At 33.4% G+C, this 12,376-nt stretch overlaps 1 protein-coding gene and 1 pseudogene across 1 annotated transcript in view; both read left to right on the forward strand.

The window, feature by feature from the left end:
* LOC121998448 overlaps positions 1–10,830 on the forward strand; it is a 28,362-nt gene extending 17,532 nt beyond the window's left edge. The window contains exons 2-17 of the mRNA XM_042553387.1: positions 3,225–3,406; positions 3,771–3,878; positions 3,988–4,062; positions 4,159–4,306; positions 5,665–5,747; positions 5,834–5,889; positions 6,654–6,790; positions 6,900–6,990; positions 7,258–7,323; positions 7,414–7,636; positions 9,152–9,237; positions 9,323–9,445; positions 10,210–10,279; positions 10,360–10,451; positions 10,547–10,651; positions 10,717–10,830. Of these exons, the coding sequence (XP_042409321.1) occupies positions 3,225–3,406; positions 3,771–3,878; positions 3,988–4,062; positions 4,159–4,306; positions 5,665–5,747; positions 5,834–5,889; positions 6,654–6,790; positions 6,900–6,990; positions 7,258–7,323; positions 7,414–7,636; positions 9,152–9,237; positions 9,323–9,445; positions 10,210–10,279; positions 10,360–10,451; positions 10,547–10,651; positions 10,717–10,830 (1,759 nt within the window). The remainder of the gene's footprint in view (positions 1–3,224; positions 3,407–3,770; positions 3,879–3,987; positions 4,063–4,158; positions 4,307–5,664; positions 5,748–5,833; positions 5,890–6,653; positions 6,791–6,899; positions 6,991–7,257; positions 7,324–7,413; positions 7,637–9,151; positions 9,238–9,322; positions 9,446–10,209; positions 10,280–10,359; positions 10,452–10,546; positions 10,652–10,716) is intronic.
* A 1,162-nt stretch (positions 10,831–11,992) lies between these two features.
* On the forward strand, positions 11,993–12,104 carry LOC121999028 (annotated as a pseudogene).
* Positions 12,105–12,376: the final 272 nt, after the last annotated feature.

Consider the following 12,376-nt stretch of genomic DNA (forward strand, 5'->3'; position numbering starts at 1 on the left):
TTGTTTCAAGATGAGATCATTTATGTGTTAATAATGATCGAAGTAAATGAACCCACCATTTACTGAACTTGTTGAAGGCCAGATTAGAATTCATTTGTTGAATTTAGGATTAGACATTATGTATGTCTAGATCAAAATCTGTATGATGTTAAATTTGAGAAAAACATGCGCTTTTTTTAGTAAAGAGAATAACATCGCAATATGTAATTCATACCACATATGCTATTGCGACAATAAAGGTAGTAGGAGAATGAATTCCTGTTTCTTTACGATGTGAGACCTTTAAGATTATAAGTTAATTTCAGTTTTTACCTTAGTGACTATTTAGCTATTTACTTGAAGTTTTAATCAGTGTTTGCTACTTTAGCGTGTATCCTATGGCTATGGATGATTCAGTCTATGGAGCATAACTAGGAAAGTGACTGATTAAAATGAATATATTCTAGCTAAAAAGGAAGATTAAATATATTTATATCTTTTAATGTTATTCACTGGTCGACCTATTTCTGTTATGTATAGAAATGAATGTGAATATTGGATATGGAACATGCTCTTGACATAATGGTCATTATAAGGGATTAGAGATGTTCATATTGATGTAAATAAAACTTATTTAATCTGGGTAAATAGCAAGACATGGATATCTCCAAGATAATGGTTGTGTGTCACTTGAAGATTGGATGAATCTTGGATAAAGGCTATGTGCCACCAGGAAAGAGGCTATGTGCCATGAAGAGTATGTCTCTAATTTATTTGAGCAGCTAAGCAAAGTGTAACAACTTTATTAGCATTGATTGCTCAAGGAGCGGCTAAGTCAAGTTGTAACAATCTTCTTAACAACTATCGCTCAGTGTGCTTTCTGTCGCATGAACCATTTTATCTAAGTATGGATTGGATGTTCTCATATGGTCTATGTGACCGAACTCTCTAATAATCTATGTGACTTATTAAGTCTTTGTGACTTATCTGAATGAACTAGTCTTAGTGACTTACCTTGGACGAGTGGAAGATGTTGGAAATGGGGAGAGTGGGGACGTGAGAACATGTCCACGTTCCCCACTACTCATAATGGAGAAGTTCATTATGCCCCTGATTTATTTTCCTATATAAAGGGGTGCGCCCAAGGATCAGGGGTCGAAAAAAAAAGGGTTCGAAGGTTCGAAAGACGTTCGAAACGTAGAGAGCAAGAGGAAGGCATTTGAGGCGGTGAGATTTAGTTCGTGGAATCGTGAAGGGTTTTCCGATCTTGTGATCGTTCTTTCGACATCGAGTTTTTCCATTGGCGATTACGGATCTGCGGGAGATCACTGTAAATTTTTACCGCTTTAATTAATTCATCTTTCATGCATTTAGAATAAATCTACATGATAAACTTAGAATTTAGATTTTAATAAATAAATAGGGTGCTATGTTTAAATTGGCATTAAAATACCAAAGCCCGATATATAACATTAAAATATAATAAAATTTATTTTAGTTTTTTAAAAAAATCTAAAATATTATAAGCATATAAATTTATTTTCTTATTATTCTAAATAAATTTAATTATTATGATCCTACATATAATTATGCTGTTTAATATTTTAGACCCATGAGTACATCATTAAATGTTTAATATATGTTATTTTCATAATTCTTAAACTACAAATAATCTACACTTAAATTATAAACTAAAAAAATTTAATTAAGCCAAATTTTTAAATATAGCGGACGTTTCCCGGCTCTCTGGGCTACTGGGGCACTCCGGTATTCTGCGCTGCTCTCCTCGCATAGCAGCGGTGGTTTCGCGCATAGCAGCGGTCATTTCACGGCTCTCTGGCTCCAACTTTATATTCTGCGCTGCTGAACTCCTCCTCTGCCCATCTTCGCTTCCTGTTCAGACGGCACGAACGAAGCAACATCTGATCCCGCGCTTTCTACCTTTCACTGCCATGGCCGCTGCGTCGACCACGACTTCGTCCCTTCCTGACACCGCCGAGAAGGTTACCGCACCTTATGGCTCTTGGAAGTCCCCTATTACCGCCGACGTCGTCTCCAGAACTGGCAAGGAGCTCGGAGGCATGGCCGTCGCCGGAGACGGCCGACTTGTTTGGATAGAGACTCGGCCCGACGAAGGATGGTCAGTGGAGGGTTAACCTTTCGATTTGCTATCATTTTGTCATAATTCGAATCGTGTGAAGCATTTCTAGTTTATCTTTAGCCTAGATTTTAATTTTTAATGCTAAACCCTGTTATGCCATATGGATATAATTGAAGATTCAATAGTCAACTAAGTGACTTGTGGTGTGGTCGCACAATGAGGCCTAGATAAGGCAACAACACACTAGAACTCGAAGGGCGAAAAATTATTTTTGCTACAAATGCTTGCTACTTGACCTTCCATTTACTGTTAATAACTAAAGACTGCTCTTTTATAAATGGTTTAAGAAAGTGGCAGTTGGATTTATGATGGTGGTTCTCCACTTTGTAAAAAAGTGTTCATTTCCTGTGTATGGTTCGGATGGAATAGCTGCAGAATTGGCAACATACATTAGTATAGTTTCACAACGTAGATGTGATTTTCAAACATTCTTAAGGTTATTAAGGAGTCACGAACTGATTTTAATGTGCTAGAAGAAGCCTTGCCTGATTATATGCCAAGCTTTTGCAACACTTGTTTGTTAGACTATAGGAGGTAGGAATAGGTTGGTTCCTTCTCAAATCAAAAAATTTGGTGATGATAGGATTTTGCACTGATATTGGCATGATGTAGCTTTGTTCAACAAGAATAGCTTGGCGCTTGTGGCTCCAAAACTGCCAACAAATGGGAATGATATTAAGTTACAAGTCATAACAATGCCCAATACACATACATTGTCATTATGTCTTCATTTCCTCATCTCAACTACTTTTTCTTCATTAACTTGCTTTGTGTATGAATAGTTGATGGTATCATATTATTAATTTCTTTTCAGGGTTTGTTTACCTTCTGAACCTATTTGATTGGATGAGTAAATACCACTCATTATTGTGTAATTTTTTTAATTTAAGTTGCAATTGTTGAATACCAACTATCAGTTTCCAAGTTGAGGACAATCTAAATTCAAAATCATCCCACTGATTGGATGCCTCTCTCTGCGTCATTTTTTCTTATAAATAATATATGACATTATAGAAAACTCAAGTTAACATTGCAATTCCTCACATGTTTGTCTTCGGAACTACTAACTACATTATGCATTTAGGCGCGTTGTGCTTGTTAATGAATCAGCAAGTATGGAAGAAAAACCAATGGATATCATACCTCCAGAGTTTGCATCAAGGACGTTGGCCAAAGTGTTTGGTGGCGGTGCTTTTGCTGTACTGGACGATACAATTATTTTCTCAAACTACAAGGATCAACGGTTATACAAATTAACTATTGGAAGTATGACTATTACTCCTCCTTTCTGCCTTATTGGTCCTTTTAGATGTTTCTCTGCTTTTGGTTTAAAGGCTTTTGATGGGAGGCATTTTCATGGATGAAAAACTAAGAACATGAACTTGAAAAGTGATTATGTCAGTGTGTTGGTTTACTTGCTCCATAATAGGATACAAAACACCACATAGAAGAAATTGGGCAATTGTCATTAGAGCTACCATGATTTATGTAAAAACTTTACCTTTTTCTATATATATGGTGCATCAAGCAGAAAAAGGTTTCCTACTTATCTTGAGCACTAATAATACTATATTTCTTATTTATTTTAATAGTCTGATAAACAATACAAGATATATTTATTCATTTCTAGCAGGTTCTGCTCCAATACCAATTACCCCTGACTATGGTGGAACTTTAGTCTGTTATGCTGATGGCAGTTATGATCCTCACTTCAACCGCTATCTTACTGTCATGGAAGGTCTGTTACAGTCTAGTTTAGAAACTCTTTTTTCCATACATTTTGGTAGTCAAAATTTTGTTTTACAAATCAACTGCTTATCTTCTATTAATGCATGTTTTCTTTATAGATCACCGGAAAGGTAGCTTAAACAACCCCAGTACTATAATTGCCTCTATAGATCTGAATGCTATAAGTATTAATGGTAAGACATTTTAATTTTGCTTCACTAGACACTTGCTTATAGTGACAAAAATTCAAGCATTCTTTTTGTTTTTGTTTTTTGAATCATGTACTAAAGAACCAAAGGAACTGGTTGTTGGCAATGATTTCTATGCCTTTCCGCGGGTAGATCCAAATGGGAAGAGAATGGCATGGATAGAGTGGAGCCATCCTAACATGCATTGGGACAAAGCTGAACTTTGGGTTGGGTATTTCTCTAAGAATGGGTGAGTATTATGTTGGTTGCTATTATATTAGGCATATATACTTCTCCTCTAGTTGCTTGGAAGACTTTACAACTTTTGTACTTTTGAACTAGCATTTGTAGTAAAGAAGGAAAGGGTTGCCCTGTTGGTATCTTTATATCATGCTGGACGGGCTTGTTGATGCAACACAAAAAAGTGAAGAGAAATAGAATAGAGTATAAAGAAAGCAAAGAGGATATCAGAGAGAGGTGAAGAATAGATAGAAAAGAAGAGAGAGTAAGAGATCTTAGAAAATAATTTCATTAATATCTCACTTCACAACCTAGGTTCACTTATATATACTTTATTGCTACAACTTATATAGACTTTATACCCAAAAATAAAGGTAATAAAATATGGAGTTTGTCATGACCCTTGCCAATTATAGCATTGCATAGAGTTCAATGATGAGATAAGAATCATTAATCATGTAGCCAGTTTTATATAGTTGGACAAACATTGTTTGTGTTGTGTATGGATACCCTCACCAATTGATTCATACATTAATTACCATAGCAAAAAAATATATAAAAAGAACAAATTCTGAGAAAACATCTGAAAACGTCTGTACTCTGTATCACATGCCCTTGTGGTCATCAATTAGTCATCCTAGAGAATGATGCACTCTGATCTTACATGATAATTGGTTTGCATCAGTTTATTTATTCTGGTATTGCTCTTGGACATCTACTAATAAACATTGTACATGTTAAACCAAAGTTGCTTCATACTTGCAATATTTAATTATGTTATCAATTATTAAATATTCAGCAACTTATTGGCATTATTGGTACCCCTATATTATACAATTCGATTCATAATTTCATATCATCATTTTCTAATTTACATGGATATTCTTGGACAAACCTTAGTTGTTTCATCTGGTATTTTTGTTTGGATATTATTTATTTTCATGATTAACATAAAACTATATCCATTCGGAGCAGACTTTTGTTACAGCAAATAGTTATGCTACTCAAGTTTATTAGTAACTATTGTGGATCTGAATCATCTTTAGAGCTTTTCAGGACATGCTATTTCAAAGTGGTATGAGAATAACAACCTTAATAGTGCATACTTAGATTGTTATGTTTGGTTTGTTCAAGACAGAAATATTTTTAGCTTCTTAACATAAGCTTTTCTCATTTCATTTCTATACTTCTGCTAATTTAAGGTTGACCTCTAGAGTTTCACCTTTGTTATATCAAGAAAAATATTAAGGTAGCTTAGATTCTTTTCTCCTTTTCTTGTTGATATGTAGTTTTAAACTCTCTGTATGTTTTTAAGATATACTTTTGAATTATCCATATAATTTAGTGTGGGTCTTCTTCAACTCGCAGAGATCTGTCCAACCGGATATGTGTTGCTGGTGGCAATCCTACAATAGTTGAATCTCCAACTGAACCCAAATGGTCACCTAAAGGTATTTTTTCTTTATGTAATGAAACATAGGATTTATCTTTGTCCCCATATTGTTTATATTTGTTATTTTTTTGTATAACTCTACAGGGGAGTTGTTCTTCATTACTGACCGGGGAAGTGGTTTCTGGAACTTATACAAATGGGTAAAGTTGACTTTAGCTTTACGTTTTGGAGTCTTAGTAGAACACCTCTTGGCAAAATAATGTACTATAAACTACAAAGTTTGTTGTATATAGGAAAGCTAAAGCCTAAAGTATCCTTTAAATTTTATTTGTTTGCTTTTGTATAACTTCGGTGTTATATTATTTATCATTTTGTTTTAAAATATAGAGATCTAGTTGTAAATTTATTTTTTTGATGGCTTATTTAAAAATTGCTATTTAATTTCCTAACCTAATCCTCCTTCTCAACTCTTGTTCTATCTTCTTCCTCATGAAGCAATACAACCATTCTCCGTTTCTTCTTTGCGACAAACCCTCAAACCCCTCCAAGCTTATTGCCTAATCCATATGCCTACTTTGTGTTTGCCATCTTTTCCATAGCTACAATGCTTGAGGTGGTCATATATCATCATCGATGCCACACGCTAGATTACCACCAACACTATTCTTTTCCTTTTCCCTCTCTTTCTTTTCCTTTAGTTAATGGTGATACCCTGTTTTTTTTTCTTTTTTTGAAAGATTATGATTAAATTTCAGGATGATCCTATGCGATAGTTCTAAAAATCGCTTCATTATTCTTCATTTACTTGATAAGTTTGTTGTGCCCATAAATTCATGCTTTAAATTCTAAGAAGCAAACTATTTGAGCATGCTAGTTCTGCGGACTAATATTTTTTCAATTTTTTTTCCCATTTGATATTATCTTTTGTTATTGAGTATCCTTTCATTGTATCTTTGTGTCACAGGATGAAAAGAAAAATGAAGTGGCAGCTATTTATTCTTTGGATGCTGAATTTACCAAGCCACTATGGGTATTTGGCATCAGTTCATATGATTTTGTTTGGAAAGATGTGGATAGTAGCAGAATTATTTGCACTTACAGGTTTCTAAATTCATTTGTAAAAGTACACTCTACTTTTATACTGACTTTTGGAACCTTTGGATATTTGTCTATGCTTTTAGTATGATCAGAATAACTTTCGGCTTTGCAGACAGAATGGGAGGTCATTCCTTGGAATCTTGGATTATGGTACAAGTCGGTTCTCATTGCTTGATATTCACCTTACTGATATTGGAAACTTAGTAAGTTTATAATTTTTTACCATTAATTATATGGTTCTCTTATGCTGTTGTTAGAATTAAGATACTTTTTTCCTTACCTAACAATTTGTTTCATGAAACTTTTGAAATATGCATTAACTGATAATCGAATGACAACAAGTATGGCGAGCATTTACAACATGATATGCACCCCTCAAAATAATATACAATTAATTTAGTTACTACTGAGGTACCAAGTTTTAACATATTTGTTTAAGTATCAAAGTTTGATACATTCGGTTTTAACAGGTTAGTTGTGGCTCTTGTTTATACGTTGAAGGGGCATCTGCAGCCCATCCACTGTCAATTGTCAAGGTTTGACAACGTGTCATTTAAATTGTTAGCATATATGTGACCACACTTACACCAGAATTGGCAACGCTCTACATTATTTTACTTGATCAGGTGAACCTGGATGTGAACCAATCAAATGCAACAACATTTTCAGTACTTTGGTCTTCCTCCCCAAATGCAACAAAATATGATTCATACTTCAGCTCTCCAGAAGTTATTGAGTTTCCAACTGAGCATCCTGGTCAGAATGCTTATGCATACTTTTACCCTCCTTCAAGTCCCACCTACAAAGCATCCTTAGATGAAAAACCACCATTATTGCTTGAAAGCCATGGTTTGTACTTTAATTATTTATTTTATCCTTACACACACACATATTCTTTTAAACTGCTACCCCTTAGCTTTCTACATTTTACTCGCCATCTTCATCACTTAAATGTTGAGCTAGGAAATGCATTCTTTGTACAATTTGTTTGTCATTGGATTTCTGCAGAAGTATAAGGTGTAATGGAGGCCTGAATAGGATCTGTATCTGGTAGGAGTTTAGTAGTCATGGCTAATAAACATAAAATGTACCTAATGCCAACATTTTTTTTATACATGTAAATGGATGGTTGAAACGAAGATGAGAATTTAGAGTGATATGTCATAGACCAATTTAGCTCCACATGGTGATTTGTGGGCTAATGAAATTTTTTTTATAAGTTTGAATGAGTAACTTGGGGTTGAGCACTTTGGATATAGTTGATGGGTCAATTATCTCGTTCAAAGGGGTTGTGATAATTATATAAAAGTAGATCTAATTCTAAGCATGATGAGATGTTAATGATTGCTCAGGTAGTAGTTTAGCTACAATTCGGACTCACTATAAATTAGAGATGATTTAGGTTGTGAGCTGGACTTTGGGGACACTTAGATTTGTGGTGATACTCAAAAAAAAAAAAAAAACAATGTTGCTGTTGTTCAGGAGCAATTACATGTAGCTCCAATAAATGATAAAAATGAGAAAAAAACATCTTATGATGTTAAGATGATATGGATGTATTCAAAAGTGATCAATGAGTTATATGTTGGTGAATCAACTAGAACTGAAGATTTGAGGTAAAAGAAGCTAAAGAAGAGTTAATATAATTGAAAATGACTTTAAGAGTTTTGAATATTACTAATTATGCAACTTAACATATATACAATGGAGAGATACGATCCACGTAGCCGACACTAAATGGTTCATGGTTGATCTGGCAATGTTGATGACGATGATGATAAGAGTATCAAATTCTTTTAATTTAGTGAGTTTATACTTGATATGTTAAATTCATTTCATTCAATGAGGTCATACTTTATCTCAGTGATGAATTTTCTGGATTATGTACCATTTGGATATCATAATCTTGTGCTTGTTTCTTCTTAAATGTAAGATAGGGAATCCATAGGCCTAAGATCCTGATGTGAGTTTATTGATGTGTTCACTTTGTTGTGCAATAAGCACATCATCATTTAAACAAGTAGGCCAAGTCTCAAAGTGCAATTCTTGTAGAATATCCAAAATTGACAAAAAGACTTTTGTTTTCTTAAATTTATCTATGAAGATCTGATCTGAGTATATATTTTGATAGAAATTTGTAACATTTGGTGTCTTAACAATCTTGCAGCAGGGCCCACATTTGAAACAAGTTCTGGACTGAATCTTAAAATCCAGTACTGGACTAGTCGAGGTTGGGCTTTTGTCGATATCAACTATGGAGGAAGTACTGGTTGTATATCTGAACTCTCTAGTTTTTTTGCTCGTTATTGTATGGAACTTCTTCTGAATGTTTTACTTAACTGATTAAACTAAATGACTTTATAGGTTACGGGAGAGAATACCGAGAAAGACTTCTAGGACAATGGGGTATTGTTGATGTCAATGATTGTTGCAGCTGCGCTAAGTTTCTGGTATCTCTTTGGCTGCTCTTTCCTATATTAACTAAACATAACCACTTGATTTATAATCAAGGAAATGAATATCTTGCTTTTCAAGGTAGAAAGCAGGAAGGTAGATGGAGAACGACTTTGTGTAACTGGAATATCAGCTGGTGGATACACCACATTATCTTCGCTTGCTTTTAAAGAGACATTTAAAGCTGGTGCTTCTTTGTATGGGGTAAGGCACTATTCTATTTAGTTTTACTTTGATCCGAGGTGTCACAGGTAACCTTCTTAAGTTTAACCATATTGTTTTTACACTAATTATTCCTATGTTTTTGGAAAGAGCATTTTTTTTTTCCAGATTTTAAAGCATGACTCCATTCTTTTATTAGTTCCATTTCTATTGTCATAATGAACTTCATTCCAACCATGACCTCTTTGCCCAAATCTCCACCTGCAAGCTTTCAGCAAAAAGGGATATGTGCATGCATTATCGATTATGGGCATCACTGGTCACTGAGATTGCTGTTGAAGAATCCAACAATTACATGTATTAGTGTCACTTTGACTCGTGATATCTTTAGTAAACATAGTTTTATAACTAAATTCCTAACTAGTGGACCATTCTAGTTTCTTCTTATTGTTCAGAACTTAAGGAGAAACATTATAATATTGTGAACTTTCAATTGTATGTAGATCTTATAAATAGAAAAAAAAAAACTTGATATAATGTTTACTGTTGTTAATTATTTGATTGACCAAACACTGCATTCTTTCTACACGTCTCAGTACTCCTTAATTACAGATGATCATGCTACAAATTGCCTTGTGATTTTTGTTTGAATTTGCGGATTCCTGTACGTTCTTGCTAGTAGTGTACCTTCTTTATGAAAAAAAACTGTATGCCATTTTAATCTTTTCTGACATGAGCTAATTATTCACATTTTTGTGTTATATATCACCTCAACCAATATTCACTTTCTTTCTGTCTCTTTAAAGGTAGCCGATTTGTCTATGTTGAGGGCCCAAACTCACAAGTTTGAATCCCACTACTTTGATAATCTTGTTGGTGAGTTCATTTTGTTGAACACATTTCTGACTGCATTGGGCAATACACGTACGGTTTATCCTTTATTCTGCTACTTTCAGGAAATGAGAAGGCTTATCTTGAACGGTCTCCCATTAACCATGTCGATAAGTTTAGCTGCCCCTTGATTTTGTTCCAAGGCTTAGATGATAAGGTATCAATTTAAACTTCCACTTTTATTAGCAATTCTGATTATTTGACAAATCCATGGCCCCTCAAATCCTGACTACCTTCTGATTTTGTATGCAGGTTGTGGCACCTGATCAGGCTCGTACGATACACAAGGCTCTTAGGGACAAGGGCTTGCCTGTTGCTTTAGTTGAATACGAAGGAGAACAGCATTGGTTCGGAAAGGTGATCCATGTAGACTTTGATTTCACTTTCACGCTGAGTTGCTAATGCATTTATTTTTGCCACAGGCTGAGAACATCAAATTCACGCTGGAACAACAGATGGTGTTTTTTGCTCGTGTAGTTGGGCACTTCGAAGTTGCAGATCCCATCACTCCGATCAAGATTGATAACTTTGATTAGTATGTTCGCAGTAATTTTAATTATATTATAGAACAGATGCAATTTGATCTTCATGATGTAAAAGTGCATGCTATAATGTTGTTATGAAGTGTAAACATAAACTTTGTTCATGAGGATGAGCAATTATTCTCCTTCCTTGATCCATAAAACAACAAACTACAGACCTAGGTTTACTTTTCATCCACATGAGGGTTGATGAAGCTTCCAACTTTGTAGAAGAGGTTTTACACAGAAAAAGCATGTTTACAATCAACATCAAAATTCATTTCTTTCTAGTCGTATGGATAATTCACATTTGCACTATTAAATAAAACTCAACTAGTCGTATGGATAATTTATATTGTTGCATTCTAAGTATCAATTGCATCATTGGGGCCGATAATAGATTTATTTATTTATTTATTTTTCCAAGCCACTCTGAGTTTTATTGTGATCCCTCATCGTTTGAACGGGTTTTAACTTCTGTTTTTATTGAGAAAAATAATTAATTAGATTGGGATGATCGGTCCGGTCTCATGAAAGTTTTTAATCGAGTCTGAGGTGATCGGTCCGGTCTCACGAAAGTTTTTATAGGAAAAATATCTATAAATATATTATAACTAGGAATCAAATCCTATATACCTAGGAGACAAGTGAAGATCTTTATTGCTTCTATTGTTTTTACAGACGATGCACTCAAAGTTATGTGATGCCTAAAGGACACGTATTAAAGTTTGATATTTTTGAACGAGCGTACTTATTTTCGATTACACCCTCCCACTTTTAAACCGAATCCTAAATTTTAATAAGACTAATTTCATTTATTTACACTGAATCAAATTAAATAAAAAATAAAAACTTAATTATTTCATTGAGTAATTTCATAAAAGTCATTGACCTAAAAAAACTTATCTTTTAAAAAATTTATATCATCTAACTATTTAATTAAGAATCTAGACACTTTAATAACTAATTTTGATGAACCCAAAATAAAATTATGTTAATATATTTTTTCTCTTATCATACTAAAAATAATTTTAAGACTTATTAGTAATTTTCTCTGATTATTTTTATATAAACAATATGCATTATTATTGTTCTCTTTAGTCCCACATCTTAGGATTGGTAACACTACGAGTAGAGAAGTTTCTATAAATATTTTGGACCGACAACATTAGAAAGCATATCTTTCTTTTCCTTTTGGCTGAGATCAAGTGTAGTATTTGTTCTTATTAATTTAATATCTTATATAAAAAATTAAAATAATTTTTTAAGAGGAAGAGTCTGGACACTACTTTATATGCATTATATGACATATGCGATGACTAGTTAATAATATGATCATCTCCTAAATCTATCATTATTTTTTTTTAAAAAAAATACAAAATAACTTTATTATAAAATTAAAGGAACATTTTATTTTATTTTTAAAATAGTTAATTACAAGAGAAAAATGAAACAAAATTAAAAAGAAAAACTAAACAATTAAATAAATAAATTATTTTGGTGGTATTTTGATTAAATCATCACTACATTTATGCTGATTTTGTCAAAACATCACCATCTT

The sequence above is a fragment of the Zingiber officinale genome, chromosome 6A (genome assembly GCF_018446385.1).
Source record: "Zingiber officinale cultivar Zhangliang chromosome 6A, Zo_v1.1, whole genome shotgun sequence".
Taxonomy (NCBI): domain Eukaryota; kingdom Viridiplantae; phylum Streptophyta; class Magnoliopsida; order Zingiberales; family Zingiberaceae; genus Zingiber; species Zingiber officinale.